General features: G+C 38.1%; 1 protein-coding gene across 3 annotated transcripts in view; it reads left to right on the top strand.

Moving 5' to 3' along the window:
* The first annotated feature begins 634 nt into the window (after nt 1-634).
* The window catches only part of HOMER1 (homer scaffold protein 1), a 111,702-nt gene continuing 85,672 nt past the window's right edge, over nt 635-26,664 (top strand). For 2 of the 3 annotated variants that reach the window (XM_069492256.1, XM_069492257.1), the window contains exon 1: nt 635-1,704. In XM_069492256.1, coding sequence (XP_069348357.1) covers nt 1,700-1,704 — 5 coding nt within the window. In that variant the 5' untranslated portion in view covers nt 635-1,699. The remainder of the gene's footprint in view (nt 1,705-26,664) is intronic. The other variant, XM_069492255.1, reaches the window with a different exon arrangement.

Below are 26,664 nucleotides of genomic sequence, written 5' to 3'. Positions count from 1 at the left end.
GGAGGAACAGAGCGCACGGCCCGCCCGCCGCCGGCCGCTAGGGGAGGGGGGAAGGAAGGAAGGACCGACTGACGGACCTGCCAGCCGGCCTAGCTCCCCACGAGGGCCGACTCGGCCCCAGACCACCAGCCTCCCCATCGCCTCGCGGCTGCTGCCTTGTCCTACCGCCCGCAGGGCCCGTGGGGCCCTCAGGACGGGTCCGCGTCCCAGCCCCCAGCCGCGGCTCCGCGGCGGCGGCCGCCTCCCGCCCCCTCCCGCGAGCAGGGGGAGGGACCGCTCTCGCCCCCCTCCCCCGTTCTTCCCACCTCCTTCCCGCCCCCCACAGCCCGCTCTGCTGCCTCGCTCGCCTCACGCTGGCGGCGCTGACCGTGGAAGCGGCGCCCTCCGCTCTGAGAGCCGGCCGGTGGAGGCGGAGGCTGCGGCGGGCTTCAGGCCGCCCGGGCCGGCACTGCTCTGCCCAGCTGCAGCCGGAGGCCGGCGCAGGCGGGCGGTGATGGAAGTGTGAAGAGGCGGCGGCGGGGCCCGGGGAATGTGAGGCGGCGCGTGGCGGCGGCGCGGAGCGTGAGAGACGAGGAACAGGGGTCGGGGCTCTGGAGCGGCGGCTCAACCACAGCTTGGAGCCCCGCTCTCCTGCCCGCGACGCGGGGTTAGCCTCCCACCTCGGCTCGGGCGGGCGCCCGTCGACCCTTCAGCCCCCTCCGCTGGCTGCTCGGCCCGCCCCGGAGCTGGGGGCAGGGTGCCAGGGGAAGCGTGGGGCTTGGCTCTCTGATTCATTCATTCTCCGCCGACGGGAGCCTCAGACCCGCTGTGCTCTGAAGAGAGGAGGGAAGAGGGGGCAGCCGCGAATGAAGGGCCGGGCGCGAGCCGGGCTCCATTGTGCTCGGCGTCGGGAGGCGGGAAGGGGCTGAGGGAGGTGGGATCGGGCCCCCTCCCCCAGCTCCCCGGCGTGTGCTGCGCCCCCAGCCTGCTGCCAGCCTGGAAATGGCTCCGTTTATTCTCCTCGGGAGAATGAATCGATCCTGCCCAGCCTTCTCTTCTTCCTCCCCACCTCTTCTCTGCTCCGAGTCTTAGGAGAAGAATTAAAAAGATTCCAATGTGGAGTGCCGTGCACGTCGCGAGCTGCCAGGTTTGCACTTCGAGGAGATTTTTCTATATAATTTTTTTCTAACGCGAGCATAGGGAAGCAGTGACAGTACTGCTTTTAGGATTTTTATTCAAGTGCACGTCGCGTTTGGTTGCACGCTCCACCCCCCCAGGGACTTGGTGTGGTGGAGAAATTTGAACCCGCAGCCTTAGCACCGAAAAGGCCGAGTTACCTGGCTCTCCCAGAGTGCCGAGGAGAACATGAGCGAAATGACCGGCGAACTCATTTTTTATAGGACTCCATGAAGCTGGATTCTGCGTTTTCCTACATGTAAGACTCTTTTTTTGTGGAATAGAGATCGACTGCTATCTCCTCCGCGCTGCATTTTAGCTCTAATAAGCAAATGCCGCCTCTATTTGAACGTTTGCGTATTTACAAGAGAGAAATCATTTTACCTAAGAGAACTAATTGAATTGTCAGCATCATTCAAATACCTCCGGAAAAGGATCTCGGGGGGTGGAAAAGCAACTGCGAAATAGCAGACGGAGAAATTCCTTTGGAAGTTATTCCGTAACATAAGAGCTGAAACTTAGGAGCAAGTTTTCATTGGGCAAAATGGGGTAAGGATTTTTGTGCTTAACACAGCTTCGAATCTGTTTATGTATGTGTCTTATTGAGCGGTGGTGGTGGTTGTGTTTTGTGTTTTCAAACAAATTCGCTACCTTGCTAAGCTGATCACATTTTAAAAATGTAAGTGTGGTAACCTTTTAAGAAGGTATTTTTGTAGAGTGGCACCAGAGGTTAGAATTAAGGAACACACACCCACATATATATCGTTTCTAACTTCAGTATAGTTTTGTGAATGATATTTATCAAGAACGCATTTTGCACTTGCCTGGTCAAACTGCTACATCAGTTTGTAACTAAAATCACCTTATCTTAGGTTTTGTGATGGTATCTTTCAAAGAGAAGTCCTGCATTCTCTCTCTACTTTAGGATAGTCAGTTGCACAAAGGAACGATTGTAATGAGTGGTTAGACTACAGTACTTGAAATTGATCCAGTGTAAACTGTTACCCTCACCGTGCCCTCTGTTTTGCCCTTGAATATCCAAAGTTAAAAACGTGTAGTATTGATTCATTGGAGGCATTAAAACGAAAATGTGAAAATCTTAGTGATGCGGTCACCACAGTGCGGGTGAACTGGGTAGGAAAAGGCTTTTTGTTGAAAGAACTTGTTCTTCACTTTTTTCATTTCTGTAATTTAAGCTCAGACCTTCAGTTTGTGTTAACAATATCAGATCTACACCGTCTTTCAGACCCAAAGCAAACCAGGAGGGCATTTTCCAATCTTTTATTAACTCTGAACACTGTGGGTTGATAAAATGCTAGTGACTCTTTCTAATCTGGAAATCCGTAGTACGTTAATGGAGTAATGATCTACTCATTTCGTCAAAGAGGAACTTCCAGAATTTTCTTTGTGGTTGAACAAACACATAAAGTGTAGTTGAGGGACAGGATTTAAAAGAATGGACTGTGAAATTCATGTCATGGTTTAGGGGTGTACACACACTCCTTGAAACTTTCGGAGGAAAGTTCTTGAATAGTACCTTTTTATTGGAGTTAGAATTTGAAGTTTATTAACTTGCATAACTTTGAAAATTTAGAACGTGTTGTAGGAGTTCTTCTTCAGGAATTAATGAAAAAGTGATAATGGTTTTTAAATCTTAAATGACAAGTGATGAGAGTATATATAACTTGCATGATTTGGGGTACTGCTAAGAGTAGTTAAAATACCTCATTCTATTTCTAGTGCTGCTATTAGTAGCTTAGGGATCTGAGGCAAATTACTTAACCTCTGTGGACTCTGTTTTCTTATCTGTAAAATGAAGGAATTAGATGAGATGACTTTTAAAGATTTTTCCAACTTGTAAAAATGAATTTTTTTTCCTTCTCTTTTGCTCCATTTTAATGATCAGTAGTTGGTTTCTTGAAGTAGATCTTTCAGTTGGAGGGATTTTTTTTCTCTAAGCAGTTTAAGCACTTAAGCTGGAAAATAATGGCATTTGAAAAATGTTTTGGATGAATTGCACCAATTTTAGATAAGAGAAAATACTAAAAAATACTACTATTCAAAACCTTTGAAATATGGCTTCCCCTGAGCATCTGCAGCTCCTCTGTTTAAAATGTGTTGGAGCAAAAAAAAAAAAAAAAAAATCAAGCGGCAGTTTTTCATGTTGAGGGCTGCTTTCTCTCTAGACTGTGTGGCGTGGTGGTAGCACCATGGAAGAAAATCAGTTTTCCACAACCTTTAAACTGCATGAGTGCCCATCATTTCACCAAGGGAAGCTTGGGATGAACTTAATACTGAGGGGACTAGTATTTAAAATATGAAGGTAAGCCACCCCGGCAACACACATTTAGACACTTAGCGTAATTAAATTTGTTTATAAGTGAGTTTATTTGTCTTTTTGTTAATGAAGTCCTAAATGTGGACCGCAGAGCAAAAGGAGCAAACATTTGTAGTGCTATTTTTTTGAAAGCCTATATTTGGAGCTATGACCTTTTCTTATCAATAGTGACTTATTTTATCTGATTTGTTGAGAGGAAGGGAAGGTAGAAGTAGAAGAGTATACAGCAAAGTCATTTGCCGAAGTTTCCACACTTTGTAGGTGTGTATACCTAATAAGTGTTTGTGGAATTAGCATAGCTCCTTGGACCTATTTAAAACAAAAGGAAACAGAGCTTAAAATGGCTTTTAAAGTTTTACCTAGCCTATCCTAAATTACCTTACTCTGACAGGTATCAAAAATTTAATAGTGGGTGAAGAGTTTTACGTATGACAAATACATTTTTGACTGTTAGGTTATAATAAGGATTTATCTTTGCCTTAGTTGTGGCTATAATTGCAAGTCTGAGGGCAAAGTCTAAGCAAAGGAATTACTTTTCATAAAATCAGTGATGAGTTTGGGCAGAAAAAAAATTTAGGACTCCTGTAATAGTTTATGAACTATGTGGAAATGGAAAGGAACAGCTGAAACTGACATTTGGCAGAGTCTATCAAAGTATCTTGGATGTTGCTTGAACTGTTTTTCATTGCAGTGAAGGCAACTAAATCATGGATTTGTAAAATAGGTGTATTCGATCCCCTAAAAATTAAGGCATTCATGTATATAAGATGAAGTCTGTGACAAGCTTCAAAGCCTCAGTGAGGAGCCCCTGTTAGGTATGACCCCCCCCCATGTAGTATCTCATAATGAGAGCAATGAGTCAGTAGCTATTTCAGAACTCTGAGAGTAGGCAACAGAAATCAAGTAACTTCAACCAGTTATTTCATGCTATCTTTTGTTTTACTTAGCTCATATTGGCAACTTAGTGCCATCAGCAAGGGAAGAAAATTCTTCCCTTCCCTTCTCTCATTAAGAGCTAATTATATATAAAATGGGCCCCCCCCCCTGCTAATCGAGTATGATAATGCTGTTTCTGATTTATCTCACCTGCAAGGGGAACCTCTGGAGTCCTTCCTCTTCCCCTTTTCCCAGATAACTTCCTGAAGCATGGAAGTGAGTGCTGTAACATTGCAACCTGAACTGAGTCCCTTCTTTACTGTAAGACAAGAAGCTGGCACTTCTTTCTACCTCAGGCTGCAGGGTTCTGTTCTCTGGGGGGTTGTAGCAAAAATGCGGAAATCTTGATCCAGCACTACCATATGAATGGGCTTTGTTGCGAAGGTAACCACTCTGTCATTCCTAACAGAAGTTAGATTCAGGTCCTTAATTCTTTTTTCTTTTTACCACCTTTGATCCCCTATTATGGTTGAATAGCTCAGTACTGCTGAAAGGGAGACTAGTAGAATGTGCTCCTTCCTTTGAGGAGTTTATAATTTAGAAATTAGGAAGACATTCAAGCCTAAAATTAAAATGTACAGTGAAATGTTGAAGAAGCCATATGTAGGGCATTGTAGAGACACAAAGTGCGTGTGTGTGTGTGTGTGTGTGTGTGTGTGTGTAGCATTAGCTGCTGAGGGAAGGATAAAAAGGCCCGTGATAAGCATTAAATACTGAAAGATGAGTACAGGTGGGCCTCTTAGACAAATGAGAGGGCATTCAAGGCAGAGGGAACAGTGATTGACAGCACTGTGACAGGAACCACAAAAGTTTGGCATGAGGCGCTTTGTTTGCTTGAGCTCCCTTTGATGTGGCAAGAGATGGGTCTAGAGCCTTATGCAGGAGCCAGGGTAGAAAGCCTTGTAGATCAAATGAAAGACTTTGGGTTATCCTGTAGGCTGTTGTATTTCAAGCTTTTATGGCTATGACTCATTGGAAAGATACACATTTTTACATTGCTGCCTAATACACATATATAAATGTTAAAATGTCACAAAATAATACCCTTTATGTGATATACTCTGGTAGTTTTTACTCTATTCCAATCCATTTTGTTTTTAAGAAAGAGTGATGATGGGGAACCACTAAATTTATTAACCCCGTGGTAGCACGTGGTAGTTTGAAAAGCACTGCTCTATTGGCTGTGGAAAGCACTAATGGGTTTTAAGCAGAGTAGTAACGTGAAGGATCGGGGAATTAGGGTGAGAAACCAGTTTTTAAAATCACTTAAAGTTTCTTTTTTTATGTTGTGTCCTGTGGAAACACCAAGCCAGAACAAAGAACCCTGGCTGGGTAGAGGAAGTGGATAGATGAGGAAAGGCCCTGGAAAGCTCCCAAGTGGGGAGGGGAGGGGATGGGATGGTGATTGAGAGATGTATTGTTAGTTGGCTGAGTGAGTCTTCTTCAGAATTAGGGCATTTCATGTGCAGAGGTAATAATGTAGGAAACAGTTTCGTATGTTCCTAGCAGAGCTACTCATTCTCAGATGGGTCATGAAGTAATGAATTTGGGTGTTTGAAAGGAGAGAAGACAACTTGGATGAAACTGAAGGCTGTTATCCTAAGTGAAGTATCTCAGGAACAGAAAAACAAACACCATGCGTACTCGTAAGTGGGAGCTAAGCGGTGGGATGTGTGATCATACAGAGTGGTATAATGGACTTTGGAGATTCAGAAGGGGAAGGAGGAACGGGGGTGAGGGATCAAAAACTACCTACTGGGTACAACGTGCACTATTCTGTTGAGGAATACACTAAAAGCCCTGACTTCACCACTATACAATCTATGTAACAAAAAGCTACTTGTATCCCCTAAATCTAATGAAATAAAAGCCAAACACAATCCTTAAAAAAAAAAAAAAGTAAATTTGGAAGTTAAGCAGTTGACAAAAGAAACTGTCCTTATTTTATAGTTTTGAGTGATTGTATTTCTTAAATGAAAAGGTAGTTAGTTACATCTCAAAAGATCTAACCTTCCTACTGCCATGTGACTTTTTTTTTTTTGAGTCCTTTGGTGTTTAGTTGAAGTGTTTTATTTTTAGTTACTGGATTGTTATTTAGGATTCATTCAACTAACTGGACAGTAGAGTAGGGAAAATGAGTCCCAAATATTTAATGTTTCCTGATTTTTTTCTGATACAATTTTTAAATGACTATAAAACATTTTAAATAGGTTTATATTTCAATTAGTTAGAACATGTCTAACTGAATGAAGTATGAAATTTTTTGTTTCATGTTTGTAATGCTTATGACCTGTGGCTAATATAGTGACCCTGAAGTTTTGAGATTCATTATGTTTGTGGAATGAGCAAGATTTTCCTAGAGACCCAAATGACTTCTCTGTTAAATTTTGCAAAATTGAGTGATTTTGAGGTGTTGTAAAGTTTCAAGTTCATTAAATATCTTCATTTCAAAAGAATCTACATGTGATAAGGAGTACTTATATAGATTTTAGCCCATCTACCAGAATTGAGATTTCATTTCTGAAGGATAGCATTTAAAAACAAAAATTGAGATAAAATTGTCAAATCTTAATGAGTGTTGCAAAAGTAGGTAAAACTTTTTTTTAAAAGCTAATTATTCAATGGTCTTCAACATGTGACTAAAATAGTATATTTAAAATCTTAATTTTAGGCAAAAAAATTTTAATTTTTACAGCACACCTATCCATATAGTTTAAAATTAGGACGTCCATGATCACTCTTTGTTAAAAGAGACAGATTTCTCTTTTAAATAAAAGAAAGGAAAAAAAGATGAAACTAATAAGAATCAATGCTGATTGTTTTTAAACAATATTTTTGAGGAAAGAGGATGAAATTATTGACATATATATCATGAGTTTTATGCTTTGCCTTTTTCCTCTACTTGCATTTTATTTATTTTCCATCTTGTTTTTAAAAATTTAAAAAAATCTATTCACTTCTCTGGCAAGTATAATTTAAAATTAATTTTATAGAGGTTTCTTTTTAGTGCCCTTGTGAAGAAAAAAAAAACTATTCTTCCTAATGAAGTTAGGAAATTTTTTCCCCAATAATGAATTGTGAAGCCAGTATGGTTCTTGTATAGCTAAAAGAATTTTTCATACATAGAACTAACATTCAACTGGTTAAGAACTGAATTTCGTTTATATTTAGCTGTCTTTTCTCTTTTAAGGTAGGCTCGTAAAGGAAGGCAAAAAGTCACTGTTTTTTGTTTTGTGTCAGAAAATAAAATTGTTCACAAAATCAAAAAAAAAAAAAAATTTAATCTAATCAATGTTTTATCTTCACAGTACAGTTTACCTTTGCAGTTTCTCTAGCTTTTGGAAAATCACCTTAATCTCTTAATACCTAATATTAGTAAAAAAAAAAAAAAGATACTTCTTCGTTATAGACAATCTTAATGTTTTCCATAAAACATGAAGAGTTTCCATGTTGTCTTTTGAAAAGGATTGATGCCAAGTCCTCAAGGCAGAGTGGGTTGTAAGAATTGAGGGCTTTCTATAAAATTACTAAGCAAGAGTTAGAAATTAAACACAAATAATTGTGCTGAGAGACCACAGATACCAAAGCAGTTTTTATTACTTTATAAGGTCATTTAAAGTCATGTTTATTATGTCATGTCTGTTGGCATGTCTGGATCCATGTGGTCACTTGCCTCAGAGTCCAGAGGCCCATAGAAGAGAATGTCCTTGACTTCCCCCCACCCATAGAAGGTTTTGTTCCTAATTTGTCACTATCTTTAATTGGAGAGTTCTTAATAGAAATGTACTGATACTCATAGCGCTGATACATATCTCTCTGGGTACTATGCATTGTGTTTCCTAACCGATTAGTTCATAGTACAGCATACATGTACAATATTAGTTGAAAAGGATTTGAGGGAATTAGAGCCCATTTTTCTTTTCTTTTTTTTTTTTTTGTGAGACAGAGTCTAGCTCTGTTGCCCAGGCTGGAGTGCCATGGTGTTAGCCTAGCTCACAGTAACCTCAAACTCCTGGGCTCAAGTGATCCTCCTGCCTCAGCCTCCCAAGTAGCTGGGACTACAGGCACGTGTCATTGCGCCCAGCTAATTTTTTCTATTTTTAGTTGCCTGGCTAATTTTTTTTTTTTTTTTTTTTTTTTTAAGTAGAAATGGGGTCTTGTTCTTGCTCAGGCCAGTCTTGAACTCCTGAGCTCAGGCGATCCTCCCGCCTCAGCCTCCCAGAATGCTAGGAGTACAGGCGTGAGCCACCACGCCTGGTTGAGCCCATTTTTAGTATACAGAAAATCCTGATTCCTAGTAATTGGGCATAGAGTTGCATGTACCAGTTATTTATCTGATAATTTTTCTAGGTGGATTGTTGGATCCTTTCACCTCTAAATTTACTTATGTATGCCTCAATCTTACTTAAGTAGTTATCTTTCTTCTGTTTCATTTAAGTATTTATTAGACGTTTAAGAGGGTTATTCCAAATAAGTGTTTTGTGTGTGTGTGTGAGTTGGAATTTTCTACCCTACTTTCAGTTTCCCTTGTTAGGCTCTTAATAATCATCTCTATGTAATTATTTTAAATGAATTTGGCTATCAAAGAGCTCAAAATACTCATATTGGAAATTTCTGTCAGTCTTCATGAAAGGTAAGTCTGTACATTCTTAAAGTAATATGGGACAATTATTTTGAATCTACTATAATATTTAATTTGCTTAGCCTATCACTTTTACCTTCTTGTGCTTTTTTGCTTATTCCTTTGTAAAACAGTGCTGTTTTCTGTCTTACTCTGTTGTTATGAATCACTGTCTCTTGGATTTTAATATTAAAATTTGTGTGCTTTGCTTAATCACCCTGCCAGCTCCCAAGATGTTTACAGAATAAGGATTCCACCTACTCTTGTTTACTCAGTATGGCCGAGGATCTGTGTACATTAACCTGAATGGGAAGACTCCCAAGTCACTCTTAAACTCATCTTTCTTGAGATTCTGTTGATTTAAAAAAAAAAGTTCTAGATCTTAGCTTTTTCCTTCCTCGATGGATAATCTATAGAATTTTAGTTGTCTGTTTTTATTGTTGCTTTCATTTAGTATTTTATTAATGTTAAATTGATATTTATAGCTATGCCTATGTTAGTATAGGGGAAATAGTAAGACATTAATGACAGTGTTGCTGTTTAATTTTATTTTGCAACATATTAGTACAGTTGACCCTTGAAACAACGTGGGCTTGAACTGCATGGGTCCCTTATGAAGATTTTGTTTTGCTTCTACCACCCCTGAGACAGCAAGACCAACCCATCCTCTTCTTCCTCCTCTTCAGCCTACTCAACATGAAGACAATGAGGATGAAGACCTTTATGATTATCTACTTCCACTTAATGAATAGTAAATATATTTTCTCTTATGATTTTCTTAGTAACATTTTGTTTTCTCTAGCTTGGTTTATAATAAGAATATAGTATGGATCATCATAAAGATCTTTGTCCTCATTGTGTTCATGTTGAATAGGCTGAGGAAGAGGAGGGATTGGTCTTGTTGTCTTAGAGGTGGCAGAGGCATTTGTAATAAAAACCTGTTCAGGCAGATATCCTTTCTCAGTGATTTTCTTAATTGTGTCTGGGAACTCATCTGTTGCCTCTTGGTTGGCAGAAGCTGCTTTTCCTGTTGTCTTGACATTTTTAAATCCAAACCTCTTCTTTTTTTTTTTTTGTTTTTTTTTTGAGACAGGGTCTCACTCTGTTGCCCGAACTAGAATGTAGTGGCATCATTGTAACTCATTACAACCTCAAACTCCTGGGTTCAAGCGATCCTCCTGCTTCAGCCTCCAGAGTACCTGGAACTGGGACTACAAGCGTGTGCCCCCACATCCAGCTAATTTTAAAACAATTTTTTTTTCATTTCTAAATTTTTTATTTCAGAATATTACAGGGGTACAAACATTTTGGTTACATAAATTGCTTTAGTACCATTTGAGTCAAAGTTACAAGTGTGTTCTTCACCCAGATAGTGTGCATTTTACCTCTTAGGTGTGAATTTACCCATCTCCTTCTCCCCACTCCCACTTGCTGGATTTCTGATGAATGTTATTTCCATACTGCCCATCAGTGTTGATCAGTTAGTTCCAATTTAATGGTGAGTACATGTGGTGTTTGTTTTTCCATTCTTTTGATACTTCGCTTAAAAGAATGGTCTGTGGTTCCATCCAGGTTAATAGAAGAGGTATTAATCACCATTTTTTTTAGTGCCTGAGTAGTACTCCATGGTATATGTATACCACATTTTGTTAAAGCACTCATGCATTGAAGGGCACTTTTAAAAAATTTTTTGCTGTTCCCCAGGCTGATCTTCAATTCTTGGCCTTTGAGCGATCCTCCCTCCTCAGCCTCCCTAAGTGCTAGGATTACAGGGCTGAGCCACCATGCCTGCCTTTCTAAAATCATCAAACCATCCTTTTCTGGCATTAAATTCTCCAGCTCTAAATCCTTCACCTTCCTTCTGCTTTCATTTGTCATACAATGACTTTGCTTTTTTACAAGTCATGTTAGAGTCTATAGGTATGCCTTTCTTATAGCAGTCCTGCACCCACATAGAAGCTGCATTTTCAATATGAGATAAAAAGGAATTTCCACAAAAAGTACAAGGTTTTCCTGCCTGCTGGTATAGCTGCAGCGACAGCTTCACGAATTCCTTTTTTCACAATGGTGCTTACGCTGGATTTATTTATTTTGAAATGATGGGCAATTACAGCTGCAGACCTCAATCTACGGTACATACCAAGCAATTCAACTTTTTCTTGTAATGTCATGACTTTTTCTCTGCTTCTTGGGAGCACTTCCAGCATCACTAGTGGCCTTATTCAAAGTTTCAGTATTGTACTAAGCAGGATTTTAAAAATGTGAGAACCATAATATTAATGCCATATGCAACTTACTGTGGTGTTTTAAATGGATACTCACAACACTTGAGCTCACTGCAATAACAATAGGAGGTGGCTATGAAATTATTACAGTAGTACAGTATGTACTATTTCATTTTATGCAATTATGTAATACTGTTTCTTTATGTTTGTTTACATTTCTCCCCCCTGAGAATAGTGTCTTATGTGGTCTGTATGTGTGTTTGTAAGTGTTTGTAACTATTTTAACTATTTATAATAGATTTGTGTATATTTTATGGTAGTAAATGATAAAATAGACTAAAATCTACATATGTTTCATGTATTCATAACATACCCAACTTTTTCTTAATTTTTTCAATATTTTTAGGCTACATGGTTCATCTGCAAGTTTTTTCCAAATTGTTGAACATCTCTAAAAATTTTTCTAATATATTTACTTAAAAAAATCCATATATAAGTGGACCCGTGTAGTTCAAACCCATGTTGTTGAAGGGTCAACTATATTCTGAATACATTGAAGTACTTCTCATAAATGATTTAATGTTATTACATGTGTTTGCTATAGACTTTCCAAAGTTGATGTTAAAAGGTAAATTACATCAGTCAGCCGTGTTAACCTCTGTAGCTATTGGACACAAGAACCTCCTACCTACTTATGTAGGCAGGATCTATTTCTCGGAAGAGTTCAGACCAGAAAAAGAAAGCTTGAGATGTTACCTTGAAACATTTTTGCTGGAGCTTAAAAGTAGAGACCTACTAATACAAGTGGAAGGACCAGTTGTAGCATATTGTACAATTTCTGAATCATCATGAGGTAGTTGTAAGTTAACTTGATTCCCTCATTTGTAAAAGAAGTTTGGACCATATTGTACCCAGGTTTAAAATTGTTATTCTTTTGGAATTATATTCCCCAGAGGACTCAAACTCTAATGCTGTCACTGGGCAGAAAAATGTGTGATAGTATAAGGTAGAGACGGTAGGGATTGGTGGGGACTGTGGGAAAGTGAAGAGAATATGCCCTGCCTAAAGACATTCACACTCAGTGCATTTTTAAAACTCTCTGGCCAAAGAAAGACGTCTGAAACCTGATCCTTTATTTATTCAGCAAATGTCTTTTGAGCTCTTACTGTGTGCTAGTGACTGTGATACTCTAGGCCAGATATAGTAAGTTTGGAAATGTTTTACCTGTTGACTGAAAAAGGAACACCAGAGCATAGTATGACAGTGGCAGAAATTAATATTAGATCAGTGGTTCTCAATTTTGAACCTTCATCAGAATCACCTAGACGGCTTGTTAAAAAGAAAACAGATTTCTGGGCTTCCTTCACCCCCAGAGTTTTTGATTCAGTGGGTCTGGGAGTGGGTCCCAAGAATTTGCTCTTCTAACAAATTCCCAGGTGATACTGATGCTGCTGGTCCAGGGACTTGACTTTGAGAGAGAATGCATTTGATAAATGACACTTAAAAGGTGAGAAACTTTTGTCCATTCAAAAGCTTTAGTGACTCCATTGCTTCTCTCTCTGCTTTCAAGTTGCAAAAACTAGAATTTTGATCTGAGCTGAGATGGGGACCTGATGGAGCTGCATATCTGTCTTTTAAACTACCTGACACTGCTTTGAATTCTGAAGTTTTCTGCTTTTGGAGGAAATCTGATTTTTTAAATTGTTTATTCTGCTTAGATATCCTTAAGTTTGTCCATTGTTGTTGAAGCTTGCGTGTTTCTGATTTCTGTTCCTTCATGTATGGTTTTTCCCCCACTTTGGAAGGTTTTAGGATTTTCCTTTTTTCTATGTTATTCTAAAATTGTGTGATAATACAGTTTGGAGGGTTTTCTGTTTATATATATATATATTTTTTTTTTTTTTTGAGACAGAGTCTCACTCTGTTGCCCAGGCTAGAGTGAGTGCCGTGGCGTCAGCCTAGCTCACAGCAACCTCAAACTCCTGAGCTCAGGCGATCCTCTTGTCTCAGCCTCCCGAGTAGCTGGGACTACAGGCATGCACCACCATGCCCGGCTAATTTTTTTCTATATATATTTTTAGCTGTCCATATAATTTCTTTCTATTTTTAGTAGAGATGGGGTCTCGCTCTTGCTCAGGCTGGTCTCGAACTCCTGAGCTCAAACGATCCGCCCACCTCGGCCTCCCAGAGTGCTAGGATTACAGGCGTGAGCCACCGCGCCCGGCCTGTTTATATATTTTGTTTTTGTTTCACTTTTTTACCATTTGTTCTTTTGGATACTGGGGGACCCTTTGAACCTGGCAACTCAATTACCTAAATTTGAGAGATTTTCTTCTATTTTTTAAAAAAATTTTCTCATTCATTTTTTTTCTGCTTTTTATGAACTGCATATTAGTTGTATGATAAACCTCCTTTTTGTCTTGTCTTTATTTTTCCTTGACTTTATCTTCTAACTCTTTAGTTTCTTGGATCTTTAGTTTCTACTTAATTAATTTTGAAGTCTTCTTAATAACTCGTGTTTTTGAGGACATTTACAGTGTTTTGAAGTTTTGTTTTCTGTTCCCTAAATTATCTTTTGTGTTCCTTTCCTGTTGGCTTAATTTCTTATTTCATTTTGGAACTAGACGGCTTGTCTATCCTGGAATATCTGGTGATCCTCAGCTATGTAGGAGTGAGATACCAAAAAGCTGATTAGAAGCTCTTTGTGAATCAGTGAGGCCTGTCAGTGGTGGGCTTCATGTTACGTATTTAGGCAGTAGACTGGTGTAAATTTCCTTGGGTGGTCCCGAAGTGTCAGTACAAAAATGTCTTTTCTTCAAGATTGTAGGTTTTTTTCTCTGAGGCTGTGTATTTTCTTTAGAGAAGAATCTTCCAATGTGTATATACCTCTTGGCATTCTGAGAGCAAGGTAAGTATGTTATTCCACTATATAGTTAGGAGGCATATTATTTGCTGTAATCTGAAAGCGGCGGGGGGGGGGGGGCAGTTTTTGAGGGAGCCTGGATTTGTTTGCAGCCTTTGTCTTAATGATCCTATTTTAGGGCCCATTCCTATCTTCTGCTATTGGGAAGGGTAGTTGATTGACTATGAGGGCAAGAGGGAATGGGGAGTCTCATTGCTCTGTTACCTAATCCTTCAGTCAGCTCCCCAATTTCAGTCCCTGACTTCACATCTCCTTTGCAGTCCCTTTGCCTCTAATTTCTGGCCAGCACTAGTTATTCACTTAGTTCCCCCTTTACAAGCACTTTAGTTATATAATAGTTTCCTTGGTTTTGCCAAGTCAGGTACTATTCCTTCTATTTTCCGTCTTTGAAAACTGTATTAAAATTACTTACGAACTAATGCCACCATTTATATTTTTTGGCATTATAGGTTTATACCTTCTTTTCCTCTTCGTTTTCATTTAGTGGAATTTTGGAAAGGGAAGATAAATGGGTACAATTAATTTGCCATGTTTGACCAGAATCACTGAGCCTTTAGCTTTTGAATTTATGTAAGGCATCTTTCAGAATGTGTTGACACTGTTGACAGTTAATTGATTGGAATTTAGTGGATGATAAAATGTTGGCTTTCTAAAAATCTCTCCCTGTAACCAACACCTGAAAACTCAATGCATGATGTAAGCACATCTTAGAAATTAAAATCTTTAAATTGATCATCATCCCAAACCTCAGGAAAACAGAGCACTTACTCTCTCAACTGTGTCTGGTAAGTAAGGTGTTGCTACAGTGTGACAGTGTGTCCCCTAACACTGTGCCTCTTGAACACTTGTAAAAAACATTAAGCACTTAAATTGTGTCATGAGTCATGCTAGGCACTAGAAATACAAAGATGGGTAGACAGACATGTAAACATGAAATAACATTACTGTGATTTAAGTGCTGTAATAGAGATGTACTTTGTGTTTGGGATCGCAGAGAAGACAATGCCCACCTCCACCTTGGAAGGTCAGAGAAAACTTCACATAGCCAGTTAAGTTTGTTTTGAGCCTTAATGAACAAACAAGATTTGGGGGAGGGAGGGATGTGTGAAGGGGTTGTTAGGGCATTTCAGGCAGAGGAGTGGTAGAGGTAAAGCTTCAGTGAAGTATGCCAGTGAGACAACTAAGGTAGTTAAGGGAGATGTGACTACAAAGGTAGTCAGAGCCAAGATCATGACTGTCTTGTTAAGAAGACTGTACTTTTCTTCTAGATTAGCGGTCTTCATGTATTAATAAAAAATTAGCGGTACCCCTATCAACAAAAGATTTTAACATCTTCATATGTGTATATTTATAAATTACATGTGTATATTAATATGCAAATATACATTACATAAATGTATATTTATAAGTAATAAAACACACAGAAATGAAAGGAGAAAACTAACTTCTGTACTCCACTTTGGAAGCTATTGCTTTAAGTAGTGGTGAACAATAGAACAATTTTAAATTGGTAGTTATTACCATTTTTGCATTTTAAATTAACTACTCAGGCTTCAATATGGAGGAAACTACTTAGGGGAGGGGTGTGTATGTGAGAAATGTGTGGGGGTCTTAGAGACACTCAAATTTAGTTGCAAAGTAGGTTAATTGTAGCAATTTAGTCAAGAATAATGGCTTGAATTAAAATAGGGTAGAACAGGACCTGGATTCAAGGTATTTAAGTAGAAGTTGATGAGGAACTAGTTAGCCATGGGGGGAGGTAAAGAGATTGCCTTGGTCAGGAGGAGAGAAGCAAGTTTGCAGCAGGATGAGATGATGAATTGATTGAAAGTTGAGGTATCTATGGTCATCAACACAGGAATGTCTTACAGTTGGATATTGTTTGATATTCAAGAAAAGAAAGCTGGGTTGGGCAGAGGATTTTGGGAATCATTAGAATATCTAAGTATTGGTTGAAGCTATGAATGTAGATGAGCTCATTCAGAGTATTTATAGAAAAGAGCAAAATCAGGTATCTCTGGGAATAGTCACTTAAGGGGCAGGCAAAGGAGCTGAGAGAGCTGTCAGGTGAGAGAACAGTGTTACAAAAGCCAAGACAGGGAGTGAGAGAACAGTGTCACAAAAGCCAGGAAAGGGAGTGAGTTTTGAGAAATGAGCAGCCAGGATCAAATGTAGCAGAAACATCAAATGAGGGAAGAAGTATCAATTAGATTGGTAAGTAGTGATCCTTTAACAACTTTACCCTGAAGTTTGGTAAGTCTAGGGTGGAAACCAAGTAGCCAGGGAGTGACATGGGTGATGAAGGATGAGGCGCAAACTAGAAATGTAGACTTCTCCTTTAAAACCAAGCATCTTTGAAATAGAGTGTAGCTTTAGCAAACTCTAGGGTTCAGGAAGTTCCTTTGCTTTTGTTTATAAAATGAGATTAAGCAGCCTTTTTAGGCACTGGGAAAGGAGTCCATAGCTAGGGAAATTTTAACATTGCAGTAGAGAGGGATAATTATTGAGGGAAGAGGTGAGAATGTGATCTGGAGCTTAGGTAGAGTAGTTAACCTTAAGCAGGAGGAATACCTTCTTTATAGACTGAGGTGAAGGGGGTAAGGAAAGGTATGACTAGATTAAGTTTGTAGGTTAAAGGGCAGGAGCCTGTGAGGGGGTTCCTTAGCTGATGGTCTCCATTTCCTCCATTCATTCATTGATTCAACAAATATTTATTAAGTACTTACTATGTGTCAGGCACTGTTCTAAGTGTATGAGATACATCTGTGAACAAAGAGCCTTGCCTTCATAGAGGTTATATTCCAGGCCACCTGCCAAGTGTAGGGACTATAATGGTTGGTCACAGCCTTGGGAAGAGAGGGGAGAATGGGAGAGATTGCCCACTATAAATACTGGGGAGTTTAAAGGGCCCAATGGAGGTTAGAAACCACACATTTTGGTGCTGTCGAGGCAGTCTAAATCTAGGTTACTGTCTGTGGTACTTGAGGAGCAGAGAACTGTGTATTAGAAGGGTTTTCATAGTCTCCATTCCATTGAAAACGAAGCAAGAAAGGGGTATAGCCAATTTTTGTAGTGTTCTATTCAGAGTTATGTTAATACACGTATACTTCTTTTGCCCCCTTAGTTGCTCTTTTCCTTCTATAAAGAACATCTGTTATTTTGGAAGACCAACCAAATGAGTATTAAGTTTACCAAAATACCACCAATTTTTAAACATTTGATGTCCTTGCTGTGGGAAACATCCTAGAACCAAGTACTGTGGGAAGTCGTGGAGCTCTTCTGAGGGGTGGGACTACATTTAATATTTATATTCTCATCTCCCACTTGTGCGCGGTACACATACCACAAACAGCACATGCGTTCATATGCTTGTGAACCCGTGTATAGGGATTCTTTAGTAAGAAATTAAAGAAATCAATAAAAGCACTTAAACATTGCTCTGATTCCTACTGAGAACTCAGTATATTATTATTTTGGAAGCAGTTTTGCAAGTTTTTCTATCTTTCTTACTCTTGATAAATTAAATGTTTTTAGTCTTTCTGGACAGGGTAAGCTTTTGTTCTCTTTCTCGTCACTCAAAGTACTTGTACCCCTGTACTAGTTCTCATTTCATTATGATGATAGCTTAGTGTGTTGTTGTTTGTTTTTTAATGGGGACTTTCATGATAATGGAATGCATTTTAAACAGTTAATTGAGCAGTATTTTTTTTTATGACAATAAGAATCAGTTAAGAGACCTCAAAATGAAATGAATTTTACTTTATCTCAGAGATGGGGAACCTTTTTATGTTGGAAGGCCACATTTAACTGTAATTAAATAAGGCCACATTCAAGAAACTTCAATTAGATATACTTAAAAATATACATTATTTTGTAAAAATCTAACTGTGTACGTAATAATTTTGAAAAATTAAAACTATTTGTTAATTTTAAAGGTAACTAACCTTTTAATGACTTTGTTTTTTCTGCTTTTTGTTGGAAAGTATTTGAATACTTGGTTGCAGCGTGGAGGCCGGCAGTTTCAGTTGATCCTCTAGATGGGTGTCAGTCATTTGTGACCTTAAGGGTGTCTTGATTTGGGTTAGGTAAAAGAACGTAGATTCACAACAATAAGTGGTTGATAAGCAAGAAAGCATTTTTAGGGGCATGTTGCCAAAGGTGTGGGTATTCTACTGTATTTGTTGGTATTTCAATTGGATCTTTCTTAGCATCAATGACTTTAAAATGTCATCTACTGGGAGTTCATTTCCATCGGTAGTTCCTTAGGTACCTTGGCGGTATCAACTAGGTGAAGCTGAGATGCTAATTTGAATGTGATGTCATGATTCCCAAAGTCAGTGAACCTTTCATGATATTCTCCAATTAATCTGTAGCAGCTGTGATTCTTCAAATGATTTGCCTATACCACCCTGCTTATCAATGACCTTTGCTAACTGGGGAAAATGTTCATCTGAAATTTTCTTTTGAAGAAGTGTTTTAAAGAAAGATAGCTTTTTTCAAAATGCTTGGATTTTTGGCCACATATCATATATAGTCTTAGTTTTACTTTGCAAAGAAATATTCAAGTTATTTTGATTTGACATGATATCACACAGAAATGCTACATTCCTACAGAATTCTTCTTTTAGTAATTCACGTTGCTGATTCTGTTTTTCATAAAATTTAACTATCTGTTTTCACAGGGATAAAACTTTGGCTTTTTGTCCGTGTCCCCAACGCTCTTTAGAATGATACAGCAAATTCACACTGATATACCTTACCATTCAATTTTAGCACGTTGTGAAACTGATGCCATGTTGCATTTGCATGAATATTGCAAGGTACAATGGATCTGTTAATACTTTTTTTATTTGTGCAATAAACTCTTCATGTTTTCCTGTCATGGAAAGTACACTGTCTCTGCATACACTCACTAAATTTACCAAATTCAGTCCAACTTCATGACATTGATCTTGAAAGTTGTTGAAGATACCTTTTCCCCATATTCTGTTCACAAGAGTGCCGAAAGCAAGTAACTCTTTGTAGCTAAGAAAATCATCTGTTAATGACTCAAATAAAGTGTAAAACCTACACAGAGTCAGTAGTATCAGATTCATCCAAAGCAATTGAATAATATATATTTTCCTTTTGAAGTATTGCATGAAATTGTTCTGTTAAGTTGAAGTCTAATTTATGCTGCCAATCAGTTATGGTTCTCCTTGAAAGAGGCAGTTGTTTGTACTTTGAAAAGTTACCAGGGTCCAAGCATCCTACAACTTTGACAGTGCATTCTTTCACAATTTCTACAGCACTGAATGGCTTCCCTTTTTTCCGGAGTATATAAGCTACTTTATAAGTTGCTCCAGTGGCATTATTTCCAGGTTTTCTTGCTGCTTGAAAGAATTGTCTTTGCTTTTGCTTTTCATCTTTTAATTTCTGCAATACAACCTTTTGTGCCTCTCCCTCTAATTTAAAATATTTGTGGTCCTTATGAGTGTTATAATGCTGATGAGCATTGAATTTCTGTTATGTTGATATTGCAGTATCACAAAGCAAGCAAATCATCTTATCTTTAGTAGAAATAAGGTAATATTGCAATTCCCAATCCTCATTTAAAGAAAACTGTTTTCTTCCTTCAGCGTTCTCTTGATCGTCTTTGACATAATGTGCTATTGAGCAGACAGAACTAAAAAGTACTGTTGAGCTTTGCATCTATTCACAAATTCCACTTCAAACAGAAACACAGTGCCCCGTTGTCAAAAGCTGATAACAGACTGTCGTACCTGATTCCTATAAACTAGCCTCGTGCAGTCGTGGTGCCAGTCAGGTGGGGGAAGTTAGAAGTAAATCATGAGCATAGCAGCTGTCTGTTCAGCCCTTATGGCTAATAATATTCTAATTATGCCAGTCAATTTGGGAGGATTATTTCATTGCAACTTATTTGGTATTTTAAATATGTTCATTTAAAAAATAAAAATGTAAAAGACGATCAAAAATGTATTCATAAAAATGATTTGTTCTGTAAAATTTGGATTCAGTCAAAAGGCCACTTGTGGCCTTAAGGCCTCAGGTTACCCACCCCTGCTTTATCCTTTGTCCTATAAAATGTAATTTTATCATCAAGCTCTAAATTGATTGGACTTGTATCTTTAAAACAATTTTTTTTACCCTTGGGTTAGGGATTTAGGTCACAGAAGCTAAAACTGTGGTTAAGCATAGTATAATAGAGCATAACACAGCACTGGCAGAGCAGTTTAGCAATCTAGTGAGGTCTCTAGAGCCACACAGTGGCTGCATTTAAATTAGTGATCCTCTTTTTAGCTCTGTGATCTTGAGCAAGTTACTTAAATTTTGTGTGTATCAGTTTCCTTACCTGTAAAATGGGGATAGAATTGTGAAGAATAAGGGACAAAATATAAACAAGGTTTTTATAAAAGTGTTTGTGGCACATAGGAACTACTCAATAAATTGTCGCTATTATTACTATGAGTTTTTATTTTTTGTAATGTTTTACTTTATTTTACATGTAAGGAAGACGACCATTTGACTGAGCAGTTCCAGAACAGGTAGTGTTCATTAATCAGGAAGGAAATGAGGTCAGAAGGCAAACTTTTCATTTCTTCCCCACACACGTATTGTAAGTGTCACAGAAGTTCATAACAGCACATGTAACACAAGCTGGTTTTCAACATACAGAAAGCCCAAGCAAGAAGGGTGAGTATTCAGTTACATTTCTATACTCAACTGAATTATATTTCTTTGATTTCCAAATAACATGAAAAAACTTTTAAGCTTCATTACTACTGAAGACCAAAAATAAGTTTGTGGAATTTGTGTGTTCTCTTAAAATCAAATACGCATTTAAAAATTTTTCTACCCTTGTATTTTATTTCCAAAGAACTTACCCATTTAATACTATGATTTCATTGATTGTCTTGAAATATTATACTAATTTTAGGAGCTGTGGTGGAACCATGAGAATATGACTTGCCCATAAGGAAGTTAAGGTTTATATATTGTTTGATATCAATAATCACTAATTCTACTGTAGTAGATTTTATAAGGTATACCTAAATACTGTTTTTATGAAAACTCTTTATAGTTAAGCCATCTTATTGGTCAGTCTACAGAAAAGTATTTAAATATCTGATTTGGTCTTATTCATTAAAATATGTTCACCAATTTTGGGAAACTTTAAGATCAGAGATTATCAATTTTCTCAGACTAGGTTTAATATATTTTTAAAAACCAACAAAAGTAAATATGTTCATATTACCTAAAGATATGTTTCTAAATTCTTATGATAGCATTAGGTTTGACTGTAAGTATCATGAGGTCAGGGACTGCTTTGTCTATAAATTTATTCAACAAATGTTTCTTGAGTACCTACTATGTGCCTGGCATTCTTCTAAATGTTGAGAGTATGACAATATTGGACATAATAGACAAAAAATCTCTGCCCTCAAGAGATGGCATTTTAATGTAAGTTGTATTTGCAGTGCTTGGCATATCTCAGATTTTCAAAAATATTTCCCTCTACAACCTTTAGCTGCATTGCAAGCTAAGGGTAGGGATACAACCTGGACAAATTTCCTAGCCAGTTACTGCTAGGGATTACAAATCACATTATGCTAGGGGGCTTCATATATCTCCTCTATGGGTCAGTCTGTGTAGGTCTAGGAGTCTCTGGAGGAATCTAAGCATCAGAGTGAAATTTCAATTCACCTAAAAATATAGCATCTATGCAATAGATGTACTAGTTTGACATTTTTGTCTTTTAGTAATTTTTCTCTTTTAGTAATTTTGAATGTTTTGGTCTGACTTGAACAGAAGTAAAAAATTAGTAGTATATTTTTTTTTTTTTTTTTTGAGACAGAGTCTCACTCTGTTGCCCAGGCTAGAGTGAGTGCCGTGGCGTCAGCCTAGCTCACAGCAACCTCAAACTCCTGGGCTCAAGCGATCCTCCTGTCTCAGCCTCCCGAGTAGCTGGGACTACAGGCATGCGCCACCATGCCCGGCTAATTTTTTCTATATATATTTTTAGCTGTCCATATAATTTCTTTCTATTTTTAGTAGAGATGGGGTCTCACTCTTGCTCAGGCTGGTCTCGAACTCCTGAGCTCAAACGATCCGCCCACCTCGGCCTCCCAGAGTGCTAGGATTACAGGCGTGAGCCACCGCGCCCGGCCTAGTAGTATATTTTTTAAGTAGATTTTTCATATAGATGGAAGAAAGAACCTTAGGGGCAATTAATTCTGCCCTTTAAAAATTTAATGTTTTATTTTCCTTTGTTTTCAAATACAGAATGACCTCATACAAATTTGTGCCTGTGTTATTTTTAAGTGAAGCACCTGAGTACTTTGCCCAAAGTCCCAGTGCTAGCTGGTGGTACAGTTTAGCCTTCTATTGCTTATTTATTTCTTCTAGAAAGAAAAATGTTCACCACCTAGTACACTAATCCAGTAGTACAATGTCAACCTAAAAATGGGTTGTTTTACAAGTTTGTAAGTTGCTTGAATGTATGTTGAGATTTTGAAATATCTCACTTTTCTGAATCCTCATAGCACTTTATATTACCTCTACTATGGCATTTATCGCTTTCTACTCATAATTATCTTCTATTTTTAAAAAGTTTTTTTCTAGATGAAACGTCTTTGAGAATAGAGTCTGTGTATGTTTCCTCTTTGTATGTTCCCCATAGTTCTTAACAGAATGCCTGGCATTCACTAGGTATTCAAATTATTAAACATGTACTTGTAGAAATTATATTTTGGGTTTGGTTACTATGCACACCCTCAAGAATCTATTTAGTCTACAACATTTTAAGAGGTTATTTGGCTTATCAGATCTAGGCTTGAATTCTGGCTCCATCCTCATCTTGGTGGTATGGCTTGGATAGGTCACCTAATACCATTTTCCTCATCTGTAAAGTGGAAATAATATGTATCCTATCCAGCTTTGAGATTTAGATGAAATGTATACAAAGGTTCTAGTGCCTGATGTACTAATAATCACTCAAATGGATGGTAACTATTATTATATTTGAAGTTTATTTTCTACTTATTTTAAATGTGCATGTTTTAGTAACATCAGATAGCTCTGATTACTATGTGAAGGGTGTGCAGTAAGAAAAAGGTCCATGGTGAAAAGTAGACAACATTTTGGTGTGGTCAGCATATTGCCCAGTCTGGGCCTTTTAGTTTACTAACTGCTTATTTAAGTTGTTTGATTTTAGACTCTAAGGATTGGTATACTGTACAAAAACTCAGAGAGACTGATGTATGAACTGGAATGGAAACTTATTAATAAGTCATTAAAAATACATCCTCTCCCATAGGGAAAAAAATGCCACAGTGGAAGCCAAATCGTAATCAGAAGGTTGGTTGATGAATAAGGATAGTTGATTGGATGTCTAGTGCTGCACTAATCTACCTACCACTTGGCTATCAGGGTCACTTCTCCTTTAGAGAGTGCTAGAGGCACTGCCTAATCATCTGTCATAAATCCCCTTTCTAACTTATATAGTTACCTGCTTTTGGGTGGCATGTTCTTAAAGCAGAAAGCAAAACACTGGAGAAGGTTTTATACTTAATCATTAGCTTGTCATTCCTGAGTATACAGCCTCACTTTAGTTGGATTTTGGGAGCTTAAACAGACTCTTAAATTATTTTTTAATTTAAACTTTGTATTATGAAAAGAGTTAAGCATACAAAAAGCTAAGGAAGATTATATAATTAACCCGTATGCATCCATCACCCAGCTTCAGCAGTTATTGACATATGGCCCTTATGGTTTCATCTGTACTGCCTGTCCCTCTCCAGATTATTTTAAAGCAAATTCTAGATAACATATAATTTTACCTGTGAATACTTGAATATGTGTCATTAGGAAATAAGGACTCTTTTTAAAAAGTCCACATTTACAATATCATTATCATACCAGAAAAATCACCTGATAATTCCTTAATATATAATTATATTCAAAGTTCCCCCACATTGCATTTGGTTTGTACGCTTTTGAGTCACTTAATCTATAACAGCTACCGCCTTTTCTCCCCTTGCTTGCTGTTTATTTATCCAATCTGTCCTGTCGATTTTTTCACGTTCTATATTTGGCAGACTGCATCCTCATGGTATCATTTAACATGTTTCTTTTTTCTGTTTCTGGTAAACTTGTAGCTAGTTTACATGGGCATGATCAGATTCAGGCTTCAATTTTTTTCCCCAAAAAATACAGGTAGTGTGATATACTTCTTGCCTATTACATTACAGGGACACAACAATGTCTTGCCAATTTCTGTTTTTGTTGATGTTAAAGTTGATCATGGGGTTCAGTGTGATCAGCTTGATCCACCCATTATAAAATGTATTATTTCAACGAAACCATTATATTTTGGTTCTTCCTAATTTTATTCTTGAGGAATACCTTGCTGTCAAACGTTATTGCCTTTCTTCTAATCTCTTCTCCACATGCAACCAGAATTATCTTTTAAATATAAAATGGATTACATACTACTCTACTTAAAACTCTTCAGTACTGTTCCATTGCCTGTAAACTAACACCTGAACTTGCTACTGCAGTCTATAGGAATCTGCATAACCTGTGGTCTTTCTAAACCACATTTTATGCCAATCTGTCCTTTGAGAGGTATGTGGCATTATTGTTAATAGCATGGGCTCTTGCACTGGACTGAGTGTGTGTAATCTCGGGTAAGTCACTTAACTGCTCTGTGCCTCAGTTTTCCCATGTATAAAATCAGTGTTCTAATTATTAAATATTATCTACCAATAGGATTGCAATGATTAAATAACACATATAAATCACCTATAACAATGCCTGTATAATACAGTAAATACCCATGTTGGTGCTGCTGGTTTGAATCTCTGTTCCAGCCACACTGTACCTTTCAGTTTCTGGACCTGCCAAGCTCTTACCAGTCCATGATCTTTGAACATTGTTCTGATTATCTCTTGCTACATAACCAACCAACCCAAAATTTAGTGGCTTAGAACAACTGCAATCATTTATGTAGCTCACAAATTTGCAAGTTAGGCAGGGCTTGGTGGGAGATAGCTCATCTCTACTCTACATGGCATTGTGGTATCTACTTTTAAATGGGTCCCTCATGTGGTTGGCAAAATACTGTTGACTTTCGGCTGGGAAGTTGGGTGGGGGTAGGGACCTTGATTCTGTTCCATAAGTTGCTTGTCCTTAGAGCATGGTGGGTGGGTTCTAAGAGTGAGTATGCTAAGAGAATCAGGCTGAAGCTGAATGGCCTATTTTAACCTGGACTCAGAAGAACACAGTGTCACTTTTGCCTCGTTTTCATTCAGGCAGCCACAAGAGTCCACCCAGGTTTAAGGTTTAAGACTCTACCTCTTGATAGGCGAATAGCAAGGTTCTAAAAGAGTGACATAATATTGCAGCTATCTTTAGGGAAGGCGTTTTGCCACACACATGCTGTGCTTGAACCTAAAACGCTATTATCTCTTAGATTCCTTCTCTTTATCCAACTTAAATTAGGTCCCCCTTCTTCCATTCCCATTGCTTGCTGAAGATAGCTCTTTATTTTCCTTGCAGCACTTACCACATATGGAATTATTTCTTTAGGGGGATTAGGACCTATTCTATACCAAATACCTAGCATGAGACCTGTTGAATGTTAAAATGTATTATTTGTAACTTAAAATCTAAACACTATATATATCTCATTTGCACTAAGAAAAGCATATTCCAAACTTTGTGGATAGAAGGAAACATAATACATAGAAACACTAGGAATCAGTCCTTCAATTTTTCCTATTTCATGCCCTACTGCTTAGCCTAGGGTGAGGATGAGGTGGAGAGGGGAAACATATATGTTTAAATTTAAGGAGGTGTGGAGGATAGGAGGAAAAAGCAGTTCAGATAGCTGAATTCCTGCTTACCCTCCCCATACTTTAAAAACCCAGACCTACAAATCCATTTTCTATTCCTCTGGCACTCTTCTTGGTAAGAGACTTCTGGCTGGTCCTTAAAATATTTTTGTTGAGAAGAAAGCATAGTAACTAAGAAATATTCAGTACTTTCAGGGAACATCCAGATAGATGTACTTTACTCAAGGAATGCTAACCAGACCCTCACTCAGAACCAATGTTTTTACTTTTGGCGCAGTTCTAACAAGATTGGTTATTGGGTTTCTCAGCCCCCAGGAGACTGGGTAGGGAAAAAAGAATAGACTTTTGGAAGTAGGGTACAGATAACAATAAGAAGAACAGCTATTGATATTCTCAGAAAATAGTTTAAAACTTTCAGCAATAATGACATTGTAGCCCAAGAATCATAGTAATGTATGGTAGAAGTTCCCACAAATGTTAAAGGAGTTCATTCACTTAACAGATATTACATGCAGTCTTTGCTGGGTGTTGAAGACACGAGGATGAACAAAATGCACATGTTCCCTCCCCTCCTGGAGCTTGCAATCTAGTGATAGGGGCAGACCTTACAA

This window comes from Eulemur rufifrons, chromosome 17 (assembly GCF_041146395.1).
Source record: "Eulemur rufifrons isolate Redbay chromosome 17, OSU_ERuf_1, whole genome shotgun sequence".
In the NCBI taxonomy this organism is placed as follows: Eukaryota; Metazoa; Chordata; class Mammalia; order Primates; family Lemuridae; genus Eulemur; species Eulemur rufifrons.
Note: the sequence above shows the minus strand (reverse complement) of the source record. Positions and strands in the feature narration are given on the sequence as shown.